At 46.5% G+C, this 23232-nt stretch overlaps 1 protein-coding gene across 2 annotated transcripts; it reads left to right on the plus strand.

Annotated features, from left to right (window-relative positions):
• The first annotated feature begins 17806 nt into the window (after nt 1-17806).
• LOC117711928 (keratin, type I cytoskeletal 14) lies at nt 17807-22240 on the plus strand. 2 transcript variants are annotated; one of them, XM_034507878.3, is made up of 8 exons: nt 17807-18489; nt 19691-19773; nt 20290-20446; nt 20596-20757; nt 20846-20971; nt 21070-21290; nt 21383-21447; nt 21994-22240. In XM_034507878.3, the coding sequence occupies exons 1-8, from the start codon at nt 17932-17934 to the stop codon at nt 22089-22091; spliced, it is 1470 nt and encodes a 489-aa protein (XP_034363769.1). In that variant the 5' UTR covers nt 17807-17931; the 3' UTR covers nt 22092-22240. The 2 variants fall into 2 exon arrangements, with proteins under 2 accessions (XP_034363769.1, XP_076791928.1); XM_076935813.1 differs by lacking the exon at nt 17807-18489 and adding an exon at nt 19293-19421.
• The last annotated feature ends 992 nt before the right edge of the window (nt 22241-23232 follow it).

Below are 23232 nucleotides of genomic sequence, written 5' to 3' on the forward strand. Positions count from 1 at the left end.
TATGAGTGTATGTGTTGCTATGAGTGTGTGTATATCTGTGTGTTGTATGTGTATGTGTGCATATGTGTCAGTGTGTGTGTATGTGTTGTTATGAGTGTATGTATCTATGTGTATTGTGTACGTATAATGTGCATATGTGTGAGTGTGTCTGTGTGTGTGTGTTTGGTTGTGTGTAGAAGAGTCATTCCCAAGCTGGCTATTATTCTATTTCTACCTCCCACTTTCAACCTCAGTTCTTACTTTATAGTTTGCTTCCTTATTTCTAAATCCTAATCTTCTACTTCTGTTTTTATTATTTTGTTTCATTTAAAAATCATTTTGCTTCCTGCTCTGCCTGAAGGATGATGATTTAGTTCTCTTATAAGCACTGACCTTCACTACTTTCTGAATAGAGTCGTAGTTTTGGCTTCATAAACATTTACATTATGGTAACTATACATTTTTCTAGTCAAAATGCATTTTATAGTGCAGTTAATTTCCTTGGAATAAGCATCTCTCCCCCCAGTTTGTTTTGATTTTTACGTAGGTCACTTGTCTGTTCCCAGATTTACTAGTTGGGTGTATGTATCTTCTTAATGTGTCAACATCCTGGAATTTCTATCAGTTTCACCTTGATGATAGATATATATCTCTTTAGGAATTTTCCGTTTTCCTGCTCCAGTCCATGTTATGGTTGCTCTCTGGACTTGTCACCCAGATGAAATCTCCTTAAATAGTCATCCATTTTTTTTTGTTGATCTCTCTCTCTTTGTCTCTGTCTCTTTCTCTTTGTCTCTGTCTCTCTGTCTGTCTCTCTCTCTCTCTCTCTCTGTGTCTTTCTCTCTCCCTTCCCACCATTTTACGAAATCAAATCTTCCATCTATTTCCCAGGAATTCATATAAGTTAGCATTGTTGTTACTGTCATTGAACTTCTCATGTCTGAAAAGATCTTTTGTCTAAGCTCACTCTTGACAGATAGTTTGGCTGGGTATAGAATTCTAGGTTAAACAGTGTCTTTCCTCAGCATCTGAGGGTCTTCACTGGCTCCTGATGTTGCTATTGAAAAGTCTCATGCCAATTTGGTTGTGGATCCTTTGCCTTGTTCTGTTCTTACTTTCTTTATTGGAAATTTCATTGTTTTTTTTTTTTTTTCCCTCTCTCTAGTGAAATGAACTATCATATGTAGTGACTTAATGCAGTTGTGTCTTTTCCCATTGGCTGGGCTTTGAGTACACACTTCTACCATGGGGACTCAGTTCTTAGATTCTGGAAAATTTCCTCATTTTTAGAGCTTACTTTCCCCACTGCCTTTGTCTGGAACTCTTTTTTTTTTTCTTTTTTTTCTTTCTTTTTTTTGTGTGTATTCCCTACTGTTTTCCATTTAACTTGTCTTTTCTCAAGTTTTTGGAAAAAAAAGTTAACTTTGTCAACAAAATATGTTATTTAAAAATTTAAAAATCCTGTGTGATGTTTTTAATATTCCATAGCCAGAAATATTTTGTCAACAGCCATTTGTTCTTGGCTTAAGATGTTGTATGTCATTGTACCTGTCAGTTGTAGCCTAGACAATTCTATTTCCTCTGTTTCCTCAGTTTTCTCTAAGTCCGTTTTAAATTTTTTTTTAATTTTTATTTTTTATCCATCTTTCATACAGAAACTCTTCTCAGATTCCTTCTGGTCTTTGATAGTCAATTACACTTTAGAGAAAGGTACAAAGGAGCTGGTTGGTATGTGTGTATGTGTGTGTGTGTGTGTGTGTGTGTGTGTGTGTGTGTGTGTGTATGTACATCAGAGGGGTTTGTCTTCTGGAAAGTCTTACCATGAAATGATATGGTAAATGAACTGTTACCCTGAAGTACCCCAGATGTTGTACCTGGAGATAATTTCCCTTGAGAGAGGTCTTCTTCAGAAAGGATGTCTCTAATTTCCTGTGTGGGATGTAAAAGCTAGTAGCTTTCTGGGAGATGTGTGGGATCAGTTGTATGGGAAAGGCCCAGTTTGTTATTTGTGAATTTTTTAACAGTCTGTTTCAATGTGTTACTCCCTTTCTTACTCCTGGTTGTTCAGATCTGCTAGAGAATATTTCTTTTAGATTCCAGATTCTTTTAGTCCAGAGGGAGAGTGGTTGATACCTATTTGGCACACAGAAGGAAAGAGAAACTATAGAGACTTTTCTACGTCTGTTTAAGACCTTTAACTCACTCTCCTATTTCTCTAAGACAGGGTCTCACTGTGTAGTCTAGGCTGGCCTGGAACTTGTGATCTGACTGCCTTAGCCTCCTGGATTCTAGGGTTACAAGCATACACCACTACAGCTGGCTCCCAGTCTTCTGTCTCCAGCTTACTCTTACCTCATTTTCACAGGTGTCTGGGGTTATGATGTGGGGTCTGCTTCATTCTTGTTCTCTGCTTGGGTGAGCCTTCTGTTTCTCTTGTGTCTTTCAGATTCTGACACTTTGCTTCTTCTTGCTCTTTGTTCTCATGGATTTTACCCAATTACAGTCATCCTAGTGGTACTTAGAGGGCAAAACTAAACTATGTATTTAGCTTGTCATTTTAATGTGAAATCCTACTTTATGTAGTAAAACCATATTCATCTTTCAAGGTTTTTGCTGATCCTGATTCATTATTTTACAATAAGTAATTTTGTTAATTGCTCAGCAAACATCTCTTCCTCTTTATGATCACCAAGCCTGTCCTCCAGATTATAGGAAGAACCTATGAATCATACTCAATCTTAAATCCCAGTACCCCAAAGCAACGACTGGTAACAAGCCTCTTAATTTCACACGTATCTGAAAACACTTAGGTATAGTATAATTACAGTTACAGACACTGAATTTATTTTGCATTCAGCTTTTCCCATGGTGTTGTGTATCTATGCTAAGAGTCTCAAGAATGTTAGGCAATCGGTGTATGACACACTGATATCACCAGCCTCAATTTATATTAATATTATAAACAAAACACGTTTCTGTATTATTAAGTATCCATTTTTTAATGTTCTTTTTGAACATTTGTGGCTGCTGTCACTATAGAAACAGCACAGCAGTGAACATCCTTCTGCCTTACACTTTTCATGAGTAAATGTTTTTGGATTATTCCCTAAGGCTTGTTCTCGGAGATGTAATTACTAAAGGAACAGATAGAAATGTTTCAAGGTTCTTGGTTTGTATTGCCAAACTAATTTCAAGGGGCACGGTGCCAATTCGAATATTTGCCATCAGGCAATGGGAGGGTCCATTGCAAGACACACCAGCCAACTTTGAGCATTGTCTTCTGGGAGCTTCCTAAATGAAGTGATGTATCCATCTCTTTTACAGATGACATCCTTCGGGGACCCTTGCATAGAGTGTACACAGACTTGGGTTACTGAGCAGCTCCTGGCCTGGTGCACGTGCTTGGGAGTGATTCAGAATAGGATGTCAGAACACGGGTGTGGATCCCACATTCCCTGGCAGAGGGAGCTGTTGGAAAGAGTGGTTGGTGCCACTGTCCTTAAACAGTTTGCCTCTGATCAGTGGAGCTTAGGGAAACTCATGAGAAAGGCTGCCCCCACAGAGATAAGGAAGCTGATATCTGTATTAGCTGGCTTTGTTTTGTTATAATAAATCATGGGTTGCTATTCAACTTCATAAAGGTATTTGTTTTGGCTCATGGCTTTAGAGGCTCAGAGTCCCATTGGCTCAGCCTCTGGTGATGACTTTCTTGCAGGTAGAATCCCAAAGTGGCATAGGACATCACTTGATAGGACACACAGGAGTGTCTGTGCTTATCGATATATCTTGTCTCCTCTTTTTTCTTCTATAACCACCAGGATTCAGTAATGACCTTATTTAAATAGAGTCACTTTGCAAAGGTACCCCACCTCCAAACACTGTAGTTGAGCTTGTCCATCCTCCTGATACCATTGAAATAACTTCAGGAGTTGAGCTCCTGTCTAAGTTCCTGGGGGAGAGAGGTGTCATGAACAGTACTCAAACCACAACAAGGTCCAAGATAATCAAGAGGGGCTGGGAAGAAAAGTATTCTTGGGGCTTGGCAGTTAGTAGAACTCCTTGAAGGGGGGTCGTTTTTCTTGTCCATTGCTATATTTTGCAAACATAAAACAGATGCCTTCTAAAAGACAAGCTTGGGCTGGGGAGGTAGCTCAGCTGGTAGAGTGCTTGCCCAGCAAGTGAAAAGCTCTGGGTTGGGTTTTGCAATACCACACAAATTAGGGTTCAAGAGGTGGAGGCACGAGATTAGAAATTTAAGGTCGCCTTGGCTTTATGATTCAAGGTTAGCCTGGAGTACAGGAGACCCTGTCTCAGCAAACAAACCACTCACAGACCAAATTAATACCCAGCGATATTAAGACAGAAATGGTGCCTTGATTCTGGAAGCTTCTTTTAGACAAGGGACCTGTCTTTCTACCTGGAAATGCTTGCTAATCCAAGTCATAAACCAGCCCTGGCTGCTTCTTCAGCTTCAGGCCAGGATGAAGAGGCTCACAGTGTACCTTGTCACTTGTCCAGTTTGAACACACCCTCAGATTCCTTATGCCTGAGTTAGTGTCAAAGTTTGTGAAACACTGTTTTAGATAATTGCTAAGACAATAGCTAGTGTAAGAGTTAATGACAGCCCGCAACTCTCCCCTGCTGATGCAAATCAATTAGTGGTTAGCGTGTGAGGTTTACTTTCTTTGGGCTTTTTGTTTCCAAGAGCTATAAAAAGTTCAGTGTTTCTTCCCAGTGTCTGAGAGAAGCAATTTCTTATGCTAGACCGTCCACTACTGTGGTTTAAGCCTATGACACTCTCTAAATACAAACACAGATGAAGCTTGGTGTTTTGTTAGTCAACCACCTACCTTAAACTTTAGCAAGGGCGGGCGGGCTCCGTGGGCCATGGGTGGGGCCAAGCCACGGGGGCTTTGGTTTAGAAGTCTGCTCTCACAGGCTGTCATGGAACCTTCTCAGAGGAGTTTCTGGTGGGGAAGCTCATTATATGGGCACAGGGTAGCCTCCACGGGGCGAAGCTGATGTTATAGAAGACAAGCACTCTTTTGAGCCCTGGGGGACGGAGTTCTTGACCTGGCCCTTCCTCTACTGTGTTATCTGGGTTGCTATGGAGACAGATGTAGGTGTATTTCTTCTCCCAATAGTTGAATGATTCTGATGGGGATCTTGTTCAGATGAAGGGGTGACAGTCAAAGATACCAGCACTTCTGGAGTCTTCCTTTCTGATTTTACCTCTTATTGACACATCTGACCACACGGGTCCTTCTTCTTCCTCCAATTATTAAATTGTTACACATAAAGTGGATGCCTCTTTCCTCTCCTTCATGTCTCTATGGCAAAATAGAACATATAAGAAAAACATTTTTCTGTCTCTTGATGGGCAGAGTTTTGAATTAATTTAGACTGCTTTTCTAGCTGCATTGTACATGATATGTGTGGAAGACGATTTTTCAAATTGCACAAGTACTACCTTTAATGTTAAATTAACAGAAAAGGGGGTGGTGGAGAGATGGCTCAGCAATTAGGAGAACTTTGCTTTCCCAGAATTCCTGAGTTCAATACCCAGCAACCACATGGTGGCTCACAACCATCTGTAATGGGATCTGATGCCCTCTTCTGGTGTGTCTGAAGACAGCTACAGCGCACACATATACATTAAATAAATAAATAATTATAAAAAAGTAATAGGAAAAAATCAGTGCCAAAGAATGTATGAACCAGGAACTGTGGCACACCCATTACCCCAGCTATTTAGGAGGCTGAGGCAGGAGGATCACTTGAGCTCCAAGTTGTTTGCTTGGTTCATTGAGTTGGTTTGATGTTTTTGCTTTATTTTTGTTTAGAGGTGTTGAGAATTGAACTTAGAGACTCCTGCATGCTGAGCAGGCACTATACCCAGTATTTGCTTGTTTTGTTTTGTTTTTGTTTTGTTTTTAATCAAGGTCTTATTGTGTAGCCCAAACTGGCCTTAAACTTAAGATTCTCCTGCTTCTGCCTCTCAAACGCTGGAATTACATGAACCACCATACCCATCTTTGCAGCCTTTTTTAAATTAGGAAATTGATGTGGTATTCAATAAATCATTTCCCATTTTCTATCTATTAGTGTTTTGGGGGACAAAGTGTCAAGTAGTTGAGGCTAGCCTCAGACTCTGTTCAGCTGAGGATGACCTTGAACTCCTGAGCCTCATGCATCCACCTCTTTTTTCTGTGTAGCCCTGGCTGTCCTGGAACTCATTCTGTAGACCAGGCTAGCCTCATGTATCCACCTCTTAAGTTTTGAGATTAGATATGTGTACCATACTGCCTTACTAGCTAATTCTTTAGTTTTCAAAAAATTTCTTATTTAATTTCTTTTTTTTTTTGTTTTCTTTTTTATGGTGTGTGTGTGTGTGTGTGTGTGTGTGTGTGTGTGTGTGTATTAATGAGGCTTATTAGCTAGTCTGGTTTAAAAACCCAATCAAACACTGAGCTTAGTACTTGCTTAGCATATACCAGGCTCTTGCTTCAGTCCTTAGTACCTCAGAACAAAAATAAAACAAAAACACCAAAACCAAGCCAGTTATCCAACCAACCAACCAACCAACCAACCAAACAAACGAACAAACAAAAAACAAAACCAACCGAAACCAAAACCAAACCAAACCAAACCAAACCAAAAAAACCCAAAAACCAACCAACCAAGTAAAAAAACCAGTTTGCCTGAGCTAATATTTTGACTTCCTAATTTAAAAATATTTGTCCCATGTATGTGTCTATATCTGAGTACGAGTATGTGCCAGTGGAGACAGAAGCGAGCCTGAATTCCTTGGAACCCTAGTTACAAGCAGTTGCAAGCTGACGAGTGTGTGCTGGGAACTGAACTTGGGTCCTCTGCAAGAAGAGTAAGGACTCTTAATTCCCGAGCCATCTCTCTAGTCCCTGTTCTGTCAATAGAGTCGGTTTTTAATTTGTGCTCAAATAAGATGATTATACTACTAAAAACCCTGATAACTCAGGGAAGACAATAAGGCTGAAGCCAGAGTGTAGACCTTGCAGAAGGTGGCTTGGAGCAGTTGGGGGTGAGTGGGGCCATCGTGGGCTTGGCCCCTGTGTGTGAGCATGGCAGATCCTGTGCTGCTCTGAGTCTGTTTTCTTACCTGCACATTTCCAGTATTAAAACCTATAGGGTTAAGGCTAGGCATTCAAGGCTGCAATAGGTGGGCAAAGCAAACACTTGTTTACCCCTTCACTCTCTGTTTTGATATTTTCTCGGATGACCCTGCCCATTATTGCCTCATTTGAGTCTTGCAGCAAGGCTCCAGATAGGCATCTGTGTTCTGGCACTGATTGCTGAGTTGTAACAAGCGCCTCTTCCCTGTTGGCACGGTTACGTCTCCTTGCTAACTCACACGAGCCTGAATCATCCCATTTTACAGGCAGGGAAACTAAGGCTCAAAGACGTGGAGCAACTTCAGTCTAGATTTCATGACTGGTAGGTGGGGTGACAGAAAAGACCTCAGGTGAACAGACCCCTGGTCTCCCTTGGCTTGATTAGGGTTGCAGAGAAGCCATGTTCTAGAAGCAGCTCTGTGAATCCAGATCAAGTCCACTACAGCTGCTCCCCAGCAGGTGGTGTGCTGGGCTAGGTGTAGATGGGGTTACAGTGATAAATCAGGTACCGCCCTGCCTGTAGGGAAAGACTTCCTCACACCGTCACACAGATAAGGTGCTCTTTGTCCTGCTTCAGGTGCCTACGGTGTGTGGGGGTGGGCAGTGCCCACGGTGGCTGAACTCTTTCTCAACAGCCTGGCCTTGGTGGATCATCTCTCTCCCACTCCTCCTCTGGGCAAAGTGGTGGGGGCTGGGCACTGGAGCCTGAATCATGACTACTGTTTGCCCCGTCTGCTCAGATGGCCACAAGAAGACTTGTAAACTTAGCTGGTTCTAGGTGGTGGCAATAAAAGCCTGTGAAGCCAATCTGCCTGGGCTGGGTTCCAGCCTCCTCCTACCCACCTTCTGGACGTCTCTGAGGGTGGGAAGCTGTTGAGATGTAGTCTAGGTGAAGCCTTTCGAGTGTTTGGAGAGAGATCTGAAGAGAGCAAGAAGTTTTACCTCTAAGCTAACCCCAAGGGGAGCTGTTTCAATTGGGTTTGCTTTGTCCATCAAAAGGCTTGAGTGGTCAGTTTAATATCTGTTCTCCCTACCACCGCTACCATCTCCAGCATCCCCATCAGCACCACCTGTCTAACTGTGACCATTACCATCACCATTACTATCTCTTCCATCTGCCATCATCACCACCATGACCACCACCACTGTCACCACCGCTAGTATCATCACCACCATTACCACCACTGTCACTACCATCATCCCCCCCACCCACTACCTTCACCACCATCACCACCATCTCCAGTACCATCAATAAGCCCAGTACCAGTATCTCTAGCTCTTTCAAGTGCATTTTCTTTACGGGCTAAGTAAAGATGTAAAGAAAGTCTTGGGGCACCCACATGTCATCCACACTAGGATAGCTGAAGGATGGATGTACCGTGGGTGTGACAGCAGAGGGATCATCAGTGCATAATGACAGAGAAGGAAACTAATAGAAGACCTTTGAAAAAGACAGGCTAACATCAAAGCATCAAGGAGGACCCCCCACACCCCTAACTCCCATAGGAATCCCTGGGGGCAGACAGTGCTTGGTGTATCTGGCAAAGGCCGGGTGCCTTCTGCTTCCTCTCACCTAGTTTACCTTACATTATCACTAAGGCCACCAACTCTTCTTCCTTCCGTCCCCTGTGCCCTCCCACCCTTCCTTTTATTTTACTAAGTGGTGGAGTTGTTTGGCTGGTGATGTACTTCCCTCTTAGTCTGTCTGTGGCCTGAGATTCACGGCTCCTTGACATGCTGGAGCTCGCTTATATGGACTCTTCAGAGCCAGGGTTAAATCTCCAGGAAGTTTTTGAACTGATCGCTAAACATGGTCAGTGCTAACAATTAAATTATGTAAGCACAAGTTAAATAAAATGTACTAAGACAAAGATAGTAAATACTTTAAATGTATCACTTCTAATTTACTTTACTAATATTTGTGCCCCCGAGATGTCTTATGACTATTTTATCTGTATATTAGATATGCTATATAACGGTATGTTACTGTACATCTCTTTCCTGTACACCAAATTAGCACAGTTAGAAAACCAAACAGAACAAATTGGGGTTCAAGTTATTGTTTTATTTTCTAGATTTAAGAATTGGCTGGAAAAGTGTAATAATGAAAATTATTATTTTTTTGCTCTGTTTTGTTGTTTTGAAGACAGGGTCTTATGTAGCCCAGGCTGGCTCAGTATGAAGCTGAGGGTAACCTTGAACTCAGTATGCAGCTGAGGGTAACCTTGAACTCCTGATCTTCTACCTCCCAAGTGCTAGGAGTATTGTCATGAGCCAGCACACCTGACTTATTGAAAACAGATCTTAGAAGAGTGTCATGTCTGTCACCGTTAAGTCGTGAATAATAAAACTTCAGATCAATTATTTTTCAGTATTCAAAACAATTCTGATTGTGCATAAAAGTCACTCAGAGTAGTTTTTCATTTTGTTTTATATGTGTATGTGTGTTTGCTTGCCTGCACATCTGTGCACTATGTATATGCATGGTGCTTGCAGAGGCCAGAGAGTGCACCAGTTTCCCCGGGGCTGGAGTTACATCTGCTTGTGATCTGCCAGGTGGATGCTGGGACTCGAACCTGTCAGCCACTGTGCTCAAGCTCTGAGCCATCTCTATAACCTCCTCACCCAGGTTCTTGACAAATAATACATTTCCATCGGCATTCAGGTGAGAGCTGCATTTGGTAACTGTAGTCTTAAGTTGCGTGAGTTTGGGAAGGTATGATACATAAGCTGGGCAGCAGAAGGTACATCCACCCACCTCTTCTATTAATGTGATTTACAATAAACATATGACCAAAATATAGATTCCATTTCTTTCCCAAGTAACTGGTCGTTAAACATTTTCTGACATACAATTGACTTTATTAAAATTCAAAGATTCGGGCACCTTGGTTTGGGTTTCCCCAAAACTGACCTTCAGTACCCTGCCTTGAACCCCAACCTTTCTGACTGTGGAAACCCATAGTACCAAGCAGCCTCCCTCAGACCTGGGGGCAGATGGACTGTAAGACACTGACCTGCTCTCAAACCCCTGACTGCTGGAAAACACTCCTTTACCTTTCCCCTTGAGGTAGAACTGTTGGGGTAGCTTCTGTCACTCTGTCCCTGTCCTTCAGTCCTGGTGACTCAGGACTCCTGACACAGCCATTTTGACCCTGGTGCTGACTCTCTAGCAACTCACCTTGTGGTTCTGGGAGTTCCCACAGCCCCACCCCTGGCTGGCAATGCCCTCCCTGCCCCACCCTCTAGAGCTCTTCCTGCTCCCCGACCCTGAGTCAAGATTCTCTTTTCAAGAAGCCTTCTGTGTGCCACCCACCCAACCTGGCAGCTCCCCAATTCTGGCATCCCTTCAGCCTGCAGAACAGAGAAAGCTTGTTCATTCTCCACCACCAGTGTGCTTCAGTGGCAAAGAATGGGGCTCCCTCATCAGACCAGAGTAATTACAGTGAATTACTATGCTAAGTACCTACCAGGCAAAGCACTTGCAGCTCTCTAAGGTATCCAGGTGAACTGTAGCAGGGCTCAGGTCACCTGGTGGGTGGGATGCTTTGTGGGGACTCCAATGTGGCCTTTGTAAACAGCCCAATAGTATTACTTTTTAGAACCCCAAGAGAGAGTCCCAGTGTTGTCAGGTTGGACACTGAGAGCCTCACTACCTCTGCTTTCAGTCTTATCAGGCAGGGCAGCCCCAGGCTGAGAGTTGCAGCCAGGCTTAGGTGCTCATAGTTTCCATTGGTTTCTTGTCTCTTTTGCTCTGCTCAGGTGCTTCCCTGAGCAATGGGATGTCATTCTTCACATCCTCTGTTGGTTTGGTATCCCCATGTCCCTCAGGCATCAGCAAGGATACTTGCTTCCCCTGTTCTGGGTTGGGCAGATTGCCTTTCTCAGTACTTCCTTTACTGATCTGCTCACCACCTATTTGCCGCCAGTGTGTCTGTCTGTCCATCTGTCCATGCATCCACCTATGCGTTCATCATGCAACTATCCATGCACCCACCCATGCATCCACCCATGTATCTATCCATGTATCATCCATGCATCCACCCATGTATCCACCCATGTATTTACTCATGCATCCACCCATGCATCCACCATGCATCCATCCATGCATCCACCCATGCATCCATCCATGAATCCATCCATGCATCCACTCATGCACCCACCCACACATCCACCCTTGCATTCTAGTTTCATTCATTTACTCATTCTAGTGCTCCCCACCTCCCCCAAACTCCTGATCAAACCCAGAGCCTTACACATACTGGGCAAGCATTCTAATACTGAGCTAACCCCCTGGGTTCCCCTTCTCATCCCTTCATTTTGCATCCCATTTATTCATCCATCGGCCCACCCTCCATCCATCCATTTGACCATCCCTCTATCCATGCATCCATGCATCCATGCACCTGTGCCTCCATCCATCCATGCACCCACTTATTTACCATTGATTTTATCTACACTCCCTTCTTTTCTTCTTCAGTGAGACCTCACCCTCCACCCTCTGTCCTTCCATCCTTTACGAACATCTGCTCAATGCTGCAGTGTCTGTAGAAATCATATCCTAAAGCCATGTGAAGCAGAGGTTTGGTCCTAGGCAATGCGAGGGGTTTGGAAAGGGAGAGAGGACAAGTGCAGAAATGAAGGCAGATGCTGGGAAGGCAGATGTGACGAGCATCACAGTGGAGCATCATGGGTAATGAACTGGAAAATGAAAGCTGCATGTTCCCTGTGCTGGAAGCCAAGGTAGTTAATGACCATATCTATTGCTGGGTCTTAGTCATCTGACCACCAATGTACTTAACCTGGATATGATCTTGGGGCTGTAGGCAGAGCACCCTGTATATAGTCTTACCCTACCTGTCCCAGATCCTTGTGTCACTGTTAAATGTTTTTCATTTTTGAAGGAGGATCATCTGTGTGTTTTGGACATGTCTCACTCTCTCTCTCTGAGCTTTATATTCCCATTTGTAAACTTAAGAAGTTGGTCTAGACAAGTGGTTCTCAACCTGTGGGTCGCGACCCCTTGGGGGCGGGGTTGTGTATCAGAGATCCTGCATATCAGATATTTACATTACAGTTCACAACAGTAGCAAAGTTACAGTTATGAAGTAGCTACAATTTTATGGTTGATGGTCACCATGATGTGAGGGACTGTATTAAAATGTTACAGCATTTGAAGGGTTGAGAAGCACTGCTCTAGACTCTAGAGCCTAGGTTGAGGTTGTGTCTCTTGGGGACCTTCTTGTCAAGGAAGCCCGCCCTTGACAAATGAGGCTTGAATACAGACTGGCTACGCAGGGTTGAACCCTTGCTGCAGAAGTTGAGACATTCCTCACCTCCTGATCGGCATCCATCAGGGATAGCGTGGAGCACATTTTGTGTCCCATCAGCCTTGCAGCACAGCTAGGCTTCAGATGCCTATCTGCTGAGTCAGGCCAGGTTCTTACACGGACACGTGACCTGGATGGCCAGGCTGGCCTAGGAGAGCAGCAACTAGCCAATGGCAGAGCTCTCTGGGGAAAAGGGGATCCTAGGTTTTGGGGGGTTACACAAGGCTTCTGACTGGCTCCCTGTTTACATCCCGGCCTGCTGGCTTGCTCAGGACCAAATGTTTCTCTCCTCTGGCTTCAGAGGTTGCTTAAGTTCCAGCTTCTCTGTAAATGACAGCCCAGAGTGCTAGGCAACTTCTCTCTGAGGCTTGGTAGGGAGGGGGCATGGTAGGGCTTAGGGGCCTGGAAGGAAAAAAAAGGTGCTTTTATCAGAAAAATAAATAGAGAAGTCCAGCCTTGAAACTGGGGATCATATTTCCTACCTGTGGCTGGGGAGGATCCTGCAGCTCATTTCTTCCCCACAGGGTGGAAGCCCCCTAAACCTCCAAAAGACTCAGGGAAACAGGATGAGGCAAATGCTTGGGCCAGACACAGTGGCATGTCTATAATCCCCAAACTAAGGAGAAGCTGAGGCTGGAGGATAACTGTGACTTCAAAGCCAGACTGGCTACACAATAGAGTCTGTCACAAGCTAGCAAGTAAGCAAGCAGCTAAACAAACCTTTCAATGTCAACATCTCTTACCCTCCCCCCCCCCTCTCTCTCTCTCTCTCTCTGTCACACACACACACACACACACACACACACACACACACACACACACACACACCAAAAGAGAAACATGGAGTATTTGTCCAAAGGAAGCCAGCAGGGGAATGTTCTAGACTGGGCAGGGAGAAGGTTCTAGGACACCATGTTTAACATGGGGTATAGAGGAGGGAGCCAAACAATTCTGTCTCTAGGCATGGACCTTCTGTTTCCCCCAGGCCTCTCCTGGAGCTCCATAGCTCTTTAAGGGGTCCAGAACAAATCATATTCTTGAGTCAAAAGGGTGTTCTTTACCTCCATTGATGGAGCCACAAGTTAAAGAATCAAAGCTGAGGTGAAATCAAACTTGTGAGTAACCCCTAGGTCTCTTCTTGGGCAAAATAGAAATATGAAGGTAGAGAATTCCAACCCAAGGTCTTAGCCTCTGTACATGATCAACACAGTAGCAACAAGACACGGTGACGTATCTGTCCTCTCTGACCTAGGAAGACGCTTGGAAAGATACGTCAGTGGGATCCTTGGCAGGTGCACCTGTCTGGTCATGAGAAAGCAGGAAAACCGGAACAGAGGCGTTCAATCAAACCTGTCCAAAGGTGTCAAGGTCATGGATAACAGGGATGGTGGAGGAATTACCCTGGATCTGAGGATGAACAGGGGACGGGACAAGGGAATGTGGTGTGGGATCTACAGCTGTGATTTGTAGCGGAGAAGGAACGGTGTTGGAAAGCCAACAAAATTACAGAATGTTTGTGGTTGATTAAGGACATGATTTGTGTCAGTGTTAACTTACTGTCTTTGAAAACTGTACAGTGCTCCTGTGATGTATTCACACTACGGGAAGCTGGTTGAAGGGTACAATGTATTCTCTGAACTCTTTTCTTGAACTTTTAAAATTTATTGTTATCATTATCATCATCATCATCATCATCATCATCATCATCATCATCATCATCATCATCAAAGAGACAGAGTCTTATGTAGCCTGGGCTGGCCTCAAACTTACTGTGCAGCTGACAATGGTCTTGAGGATGATTCCCCTGCCTCCACCTTCCAAGAACTAGAATTACAGGCATGAGCCACCAAACCGACTACATTTTTTTCCTTTTGAAAGACTTCTGAGAATCTAAAATCATTTTAAAATAAAAAATTAAAAATTGCCAGGCATGGTGGCAAAGGTTTGTGATCCCAGCACTGGGAGGTAAGGAGTAGAGAGGTAGAAGTTACAAATTTGGGGCCAACCTGGGCTACATAGGAAGTTCTTGTTTCAAAATAAAACAAAACAAAACAACAATTCAAACAAAATGAAACAAAACCAAGAAAAGAAAACCAAACAAAAGCTCAAACCAAATTAAAACTAAAATGGACCTCCTATCTCAGAGCACCCATGAGTTTGTGAGGAAGCCGAAGGTGGGGTGGGAAGCCTGGAGCCAGTACTGAGCAGCCTGTATCTCTCTGCTGCTTTGCCCACTGTACCCCAGCTGGCACAGTGCAATAACTGCTTTCTCCAGAAACCTCCTGACTGGCCCTGCCCACCTCTTATCATAATTATTCCTGCCAAGATTTTTTTTTTGGCCAGGTTTTCCCTGCCACCTCCACAATTGGCTACCAGCACCCAGTCTGCTACACAGTGGAGAGGGTTTGTATAGCCTCTTCCCAAAGTAGGGCCTCTGCAGGAACGGATAAGGTAAGGACAGAGATGAAGTCACACTGGACTGGGTGGGCACTAGATCCGAGAAGCACAACTGTAAGAGACAGAAAAGGACTCACAGTAAGGCTGTGGTAAGACAAAAAAAGAGTTTGGAGTTTTGTTGCCCCAAACCCAGGGACTCCAGGAGACACCAGGAGTGGGTGGAGGCTAGGAAGGATCCTTCTCTAGAGTCTTCAGATGGAGTGTAGCCCCCTCCATCTTCCCTAGAGGCATCTGGTTCCCAGAACTGTGGGGGAACGCAAGTGGGCTTGTAGTTAAAGGGTTCAGTTTTCTCAGGCTCCATCCGCTCTAAGGTAACGTTGAAGCTCTCTCTCTCTCTCTCTCTCTCTCTCTCTCTCTCTCTCTCTCTCTCTCTCTCTCTCCCTAACACCCCAATGTCTCTTCTAATATCTTTCCCACTAGCCTGTGAGCTTCTACATCAAGGCTGTGTGTCTCTCTCCTCAGCCCTGGCTCCTCCTCCTCAAGGATGCAACTCCTTAGCTCCACCCAGACCTCAGCACACAATGAGGCTGTGTAGGGGCTGCCTAGGCCAGTCCCTTTACCTGTTTGGGTTGGCATAGGTCTTCCCACCGCAGGGAGGTGTAGGAGACTCACTAACCACAGAGTGCTGGCTGCCCAGGCCCTGTCTTTCCTCCCTGTTCCTGGGCAGATGGAAGGGAGAGAGCTATCTGGTGCTCACATAAAACATGCTTACAGGTGGTAGGGATATGCCAGGTCCCAGCAGACAGAGATGCCTATTTGATGCCCATTCCAACCTTAGCCTTTGCTGCCTCAGAAATGGCATGCCTTGAAAATACTCATCAACCACACCATGGGGATAGGAGTGTGCTGCCTTGTTCCCATTTCCCAACTGGCTGGGCCTTTGGCAGCTCCTTGGCCATGGAGTCTGTGATGTTGGTCTTGGGGATTCAGTCTATGGTGAGGCTGGCAAAGATCTCCCCTTGAGACCGTGTGTGTTTATCTGACATTCATTTCCTACCATCTTTATGTTCCCCTTGGATAAGTTGGAGGAGCAAGAAGGAGAGGAGGAAGAAAAGCAGGGTGAGGAGGAGGATCGGAGGAGAAGGAGGAGGGGGAGCAGAGGGATGAGAGACTGGAGGAGTAGAGGGGTAGGGAAAGAGGAGGAGGGGGAGAGGTAGGGTAGTGGAGGAGGGACACTGGAAAGAAGGCTCCTTGGAGTCCCACTGACTGACAGGAAGCGGAACTTTTCTTGGTTCAGGGTGTAGGTCACTAAAGAAGCTGGAGTTGGACTCTTCACCCTGTCCCTCTCTGGATCTCCCTGGATTCCGTCATTTTCTCCAGGAAGGATACCCCCACCTCTTACCTTACCCAATAGAACATAGTTTCTAACAGAAGTCTCTCCCTCAACCCAAATCCCCTCTGCCTAGTGCTGGGGAAATTGCAGGGCTGGGCCAGGGTTGGGGAGAATATTCTCTGGAAGGAGATTAGAAGTGTCTGTCAGGGGTGGGTGGAGCCGGGTGGGGCCCCAGGTTACTCATATCCTTGCTAGTCCTTAGACAGGCAGATTCGGGGGTGGGGGGGAGCTCTCAGCCTCAAGAGTACGTCTTAGCATTGTCTTCTGAGCTTTTAAGCCCTGTTGTGGGGAGGGTGCTGATTTCTGCTTTGGTGGCAGTCAGGGTCAGGTGGGGTTGGCTATCTAAGGTGCTGCGTCCTTTCTGGGAGGAGTTGATACCAAGAACAGTGTAGGAGCCTCAGCGGGGGCTGTTGGGGCCTGTCTGGGAAGATAGGACGTGCCAGGCAGTCCCAGACACGACCACATTCCTCCCAACATGCCTGCAGGGGTCCACAGAGCTGAGGGGCTGGGAGAGGATGTGTGGGACAGGAAGTGGGTGTTCTGGGGGAATACTGGAGCTTGGTATACAAATCTCTGAAGCAGAATTAGCTGGGTTCTTGGAGCTGTCCCCTGGTCCTTAGGGACTCAGGAGTCAGAAACCCTCTCATCCACTTTGGCCATGCTCTTGGCTCAGTCCCGGCTTACTCTCAGGTGCCTGCATTCCTCCCCATGGGAGATCAAGTGGGGGTGTCTGAGTCGGCCCTCTGCCTCCCATCTCAGCTGTCTTGGCATCTGAATGGACATCTGGGGCTGGAAACAAACAAATAAACAAAAGAACAGACAAACACATCTCTCTAGGGTTGCTCCAGGCATGTGTCCTTACCTGCTTTGAGGTCAAAGTAAGTTCCAACCCTCTATCCAGACTCCATGCCACACAAAGTTGACAACAGTCTAACATCATTGTCCCTTTGGACCCTCAGAGCTCTCTGTGGTAGAAACAATGGGTGCATGCTTTGCTCCCACTTTTCAGAAGGGCAAATCAGGGCTCTGGGAAGTACCTGACTCTGTGCTGTTTCTCACTGTCTCTGGCTATGTCTGTGAGACCTTTGGTGACCTACTACGGTCTGTACCCAGGGCTTGGGGGCTGCCTGGAGTCTGAACCACTTGGCTGGCTGAGGATGTGACAGATGGCCAGTCCTTATGTACCTCCAGCTACATGCCAATCTCCTGTTCTGGTGGTCTTTCTCCACATGTAATGAAGGACTCTCCCACCCATTTAATGGGAACTAACAGGTCAGCAAGTTTATGGTGTGGTACGGCCCTACTTTGTCATCGTAGTCGAGCCCAGAGCCCAGAGTGTGGGTTCCTAAGGGCTGTGGCTCCCAGGGCCTCATGGGAAAGCGTAGCCTGCAGGTCCACCCCTCCCCTGATGAATCATACCTGGCGGGACGAGAAAGCCCAAAACACTTGAAACAATGAGTTTCCAGTAAAATATGACAGACATGATGGGGCGGAGGAGAGGAGGGATCTGATCGGGAGTTGGCGCTGGCCTGGGAGTGATGAGAGCCAAGGGGAATGGAATCTGCCAGGCCCGCCCCCTCCTCACCACTATAAAGCACTATCCTCCTTTTCTAACTCACCTGAGCAGCTCACTCTTCTCTCTGTCGACTCACTTGCTCACTTGCTCACCTCTCTCAAAGCCATGGCCACCTGCAGCCGCCAGTTCACCTCCTCCAGCTCCATGAAGGGCTCCTGTGGCATCGGTGGTGGCTCTAGCCGCATCTCCTCCGTCCTGGCTGGAGGATCCTGCCGGGCTCCCAGCACCTATGGGGGCATGTCAGTTTCCTCCTCTCGCTTCTCCTCTGGGGGAGCCTGTGGGATCGGAGGTGGCTATGGCGGTGGCTTCAGCAGCAGCAGTTTTGGTGGTGGATTTGGTGGTGGCCTTGGTGGTGGACTTGGTAGTGGATTTGGTGGTGGCCTTGGTGGTGGACTTGGTGGTGGACTTGGTGGTGGACTTGGTGGTGGATTTGGTGGTGGCCTTGGTGGTGGTCTTGGTGATGGGCTCCTGGTGGGCAGTGAGAAAGTGACCATGCAGAACCTCAATGACCGCTTGGCCACCTACCTGGACAAGGTGCGTGCCCTGGAAGAGGCCAACAGTGACCTGGAGGTGAAGATCCGTGACTGGTACCAGAAGCAGCGGCCCACAGAGATCAAAGACTACACCCCCTACTTCAAGACCATCGAGGACCTGAAGAGCAAGGTTGGTCAAATGGACAGCAGGACTTGACGTTCTGCTTTCCTCCAAGGCTTCAGATCATCTCTAGACTCCTAGAAAGGAAAGTCTCTAGTCCTAAACCTCTCTCTCTGAGGCCCTCCCTGAACATCCCCCAACAGGGCTGGTCAGCGAGAAGACGGTGTTGCTTCCTAGCTTTCCCACATGTTTTTATGAGCTCTGATCCTTAGCCTGCATGAGAAACCAACGGTTTCCACCCTTAACATTTTGCAGAGGAAGAAGTAGAAGCATCGAGGGTGCTGTGATTTGCTAAAGATCAAGAGGGGGTGCGGAGCTGAGACTAGAGTGCAGGTGGCTCACCCTCTGCTGTAGGAGGCAGTTACCTCTCCAACAGAAGGGAGGAGTGAGGCTGTAACGGGACCCACCAAGCTAGACACCCAAACCGCTCATTAGCTTGATAGTCTGGGCTGAGGCTGCCGCCGCCCATGAGCTTTGGCACCAGATAGCCTCTCCCTGTAGCTGGGCAGACATAGAAAAATCCACACCCACAACTAATCATGGCCCTGTATATTTACTCCAAACCAGAGAGATCCTGGTGGGGTTGTGCTTGCAGGGTCCTTCTTTCTCCTGTTAAAAGTCCTTGGCTCTTGGGCCTCTCATAAGTTATGGAAATTAGACTAGTCCCTGGCAGAAACTCCAGCCAGGTTCAGGGATTCTTCTGTCTTTTTTTTTTTTTCTCTTCTCCGGTTTCCTCTTTTCTAATCCCCTGGGCAAGTTGGGTTTTGTCTCTTGGGAAAGTCCCACCTGAGGTTCATGCCCCATGGGCTTAGAAAGGAATGCGTGTGTCTGCAGAGGGCCGAGAGGGCTGTTCTGTACTGAGGGAAGGATCCAGAATATGAAGCTATTTAGAGAGACTTAAGGGGACGGTAAAACCCCAAGACCCATCTTAGGTTTTACAGGTGAGTGGTAGCAATAAGACCTGAATTCTGGAGCTTTTGAGCCTGAGGCCAGACCTATTTGCAGTTTTTCTGTTAAGCAGGAGTCAAAATCTTGGGTTGAAACTGACTGTGTGGGGTTGCCTCTCAGGCTGCTTTGGTAAACAAAGGCCCAGGAAATGAGAAGAACAGGATTCAAGCAAGAACGAGAAAGGAAGGCCAGTGCAGGCTGCAGTGACATCTGCCTACAGATATCTGTTTAACTGATGACCCATGGCTTTTCTGTTCTACAGATCCTGGCAGCCACTGTGGACAATGCCAATGTCCTCCTGCAGATTGACAATGCTCGCCTGGCTGCTGATGACTTCCGAACCAAGTGAGTTTGCGGTGTTGGTTCAGAGCCTCCAGCATGTAGGGCGGGGCATCTTGGATCAGTGCTTTCTAACCAGGGTTGGTTTGTGCTGGGAGAACCCCCTGTGGTGCTTGTAAAAATATAAGATTGTTGGACTCCACCCTTGGAGCTGGGTTCAGTTATTTGTAACCGGTTACCTAGAAGATTCTGATCCATGTCCAAGTGTGAAAGCCATTATGTTAGGGAGAGGTGCTCCAAACTTCCCTCACCTGACCCTAAACTTCAGTAGGTGGTCATATTTGGAGGCCTTGAGCCTTACTGGCTGGCTGGAGCTGGAAGTGCTTCTTTTGGGCACATGACTAAGGGTGAATTTCCTTATTCTCTGGACCCTAGGAATGTTCAGACTTAAACAATCAACAAGCACTGTCTCTCCACAACACCCCGGGTGCCAACTCTAGGAACCATGCTTAAAGGGAGAGAACAAAGCTTCCAGTGTGGCTGGGATGGATAGCTCATTCCTTTTCTCTTGAATCATTGCAGGTTTGAGACGGAGCAGAGCATGCGCATGAATGTGGAGGCCGACATCAATGGCCTGCGCCGGGTGCTGGATGAGCTGACCCTGTCCAGAGCCGACCTGGAGATGCAGATTGAGACCCTAAAGGAGGAGCTGGCCTACCTGAAGAAGAACCATGAGGAGGTGAGAGCTAAGTGGAAAAGCTAGACTGAGAGGGTGAATGGAGAGAAGCAACAGAATAGCAGATGGTGTTCAGGTTGGAATCACCTCTTGCTGGAAAACCCTGTCAGTCACATGGCTCTTGAACTATGGGACATTTTCTGTCTCTGCAGGAAATGGCCTCCATGAGAGGCCAGGTGGGTGGAGATGTCAATGTGGAGATGGATGCAGCACCTGGTGTGGACCTGAGCCGCATCCTGAACGAGATGCGGGATCAGTATGAAAAGATGGCGGAGAAGAACCGCAAGGATGCTGAGGAATGGTTCTTCTCTAAGGTGGGTATCATTTGGAGAGGAAGGAATTCAGAGTACCTGCCTTCCAGGGATTTCTGGTGTGAATGGTATTTTTTTTTTTTTTTTCTAGACAGAGGAGCTGAACCGCGAGGTGGCCACCAACAGCGAGCTGGTGCAGAGCGGCAAGAGCGAGATCTCTGAGCTCCGGCGCACTATGCAGAACCTGGAGATCGAGCTGCAGTCCCAGCTCAGCATGGTATGCACATATGCTATGCACATAAAGGTTGGCCTTGGACTTACCATAGGGGCATGGCCATTCTGAGTGATCCATTGCCTTATTTCTCTTCTTCACAGAAAGCATCCCTAGAGAATAACCTGGAGGAGACCAAAGGCCGTTACTGCATGCAGCTGGCCCAGATCCAGGAGATGATCAGCAGCGTGGAGGAGCAGCTGGCTCAGCTGCGGTGCGAGATGGAGCAGCAGAATCAGGAGTACAAGATCCTGTTGGATGTGAAGACACGGCTGGAGCAGGAGATCGCCACCTACCGCCGTCTGCTGGAGGGCGAGGATGCCCAGTGAGTGCCTGGTCTACCCTTTAGTTCATGCCTCTTCCCTTCACAAATGTCCCCCACGCATCTAATGGTCCTGCCATTTTCTGTTTTTGCAGCCTTTCATCTTCCCAATTCTCCTCATCCTCTCAGTTCTCCTCTGGCTCTCAATCATCCAGAGATGGTAAGACTCCATCAAACCTCCACGTCACACCTGGGCCTGGGAATGCCTTCAGATCTTTCAGCAGATCTACAACCTAGATTAGAACTTTGTTGGGGATTAGGCTAACTGTTCTTACCCAGTATCCTCTATGAGTCCATTCAGAAAAAAAAAAAAAAAAAAACCCAAAAAACAAAAAACCACTTTCTAACTCTCCTCAGAGCTAGGACTGGTGACCTTAACCTTGTTCCTCCAATGGGTGTTTGGGTAGATTCCATGGTGATGAAAATCAGCACCACGGAGAGCACCCACATCTTCTCTCTCCTTCAAAGTGAAGTGCTTGGGTTTAGTTGGACCTTCTAATGCCTTTGGATCGGTCTAGTTGGACAGCACCAGTTGAGTTCTTCAGTCTGAGGACATAGACTGGACATGAGGCAGCAGGAAGTGAGGTGGCAAACTGGACAGAGGGCAGCAGGAGACAGCTTACTCCTCAGCTTCTTGGCTTCTTTCTCTGATTTAGAACACTCCATCTGCCCACCTCACTAATGCCTCTTCTCTCTCCTTCTCCAGTGACCTCCACCAACCGCCAGATCCGTACCAAGGTCATGGATGTGCACGATGGCAAGGTGGTCTCCACCCACGAGCAGGTCCTGCGCACCAAGAATTAAGGCTGCACGTACTGCTCAGGCTTAGGAGGCTCCTGTGTGGACACAGATACTGCAGGGAGAGCCCCTGTATTGTCCCTACATGTCTCACCCTTTACTTGACCCTTGTCCTTCCTGGCAAGCAATAAAGCTTTTTTTTCTGAGTTGCACAACCACTGTCTCTCTGGTCATTGTCAGGAGTGGGGGTGGAAGGAATGTGGAAAGTGTTGCTCTGGAGCACCAAAGAGCACCTGGCTCTGGCCTCTGGGACTGGGAGAAAGGGCCCAGGGGCGGGCGTGGCTCAGGTCCCAGGTCCCAGGTCAGGTTTCATCACCTCAGAACATATAGGTAACTGTGTACCAGGCCATGGGATCTCTTAGGACAGAGGTGTAGTTCCTCATTTATTTGTCTGTCCACACATTCACCAGAGACGGAGTGCTTTCAGGTGTCAGGCAGTGTGCTAGGTGAAGGATTCTTTAAAAATAAAAATTATTATTATTACTGTTGTGTGTGCATGTTATATATGTTATATATGTGTGGGTGCATGTGTATGTGGAGATCAGAGGGCAACTCTGGAGAGTTGATTCTTTTCCTCCACTGTGGGTTTGGGGTATTGAATTCAGGTTATCAGGTCTGAGTAGCGCTTCTACCTGCTGAGCCATCTCATTGGCCTTAGGTTAAGGATTCCTAATGGTTTTGTGATCCTTTAAGATGATTCTGTATCAGAAAATTTTCTCTATATGTCCCATCCTAGATAAGTGGAAAACTTTGTGTGCAATGTCATGGGCTTACTTTACTGTGAGCCCCAATAAAGAACTCATGCTCTGTTGGTGGTCATATCTCCCTGATCTGGACTGTCTAGAATTGAGTCTATTCTTGGTCAATTTGGAGCAGTGGTTCTCAACCTTCCTAATACCATGTTTCATGTTGTAGTGACCCCCCAATCATAAAAATACTTTCACTGCTACTTCATAACTGCACTTTGACACTGCTATGAATCAAATTGTAAATACCTGTGTTTTCTGATGGTCTTAGGTGACCCCCATGAAAGAGTCATTGGACCCCAAAGTGGTTACAACTTCCACATTGAGAACCACTGATTTAGAGGATGTTGATGACCTCTAAGCCTCAGTTTCCATATCTGTAAAACGGGGATGATGATAGT

The sequence above is a fragment of the Arvicanthis niloticus genome, chromosome 6 (genome assembly GCF_011762505.2).
Source record: "Arvicanthis niloticus isolate mArvNil1 chromosome 6, mArvNil1.pat.X, whole genome shotgun sequence".
NCBI classification, from domain to species: Eukaryota; Metazoa; Chordata; class Mammalia; order Rodentia; family Muridae; genus Arvicanthis; species Arvicanthis niloticus.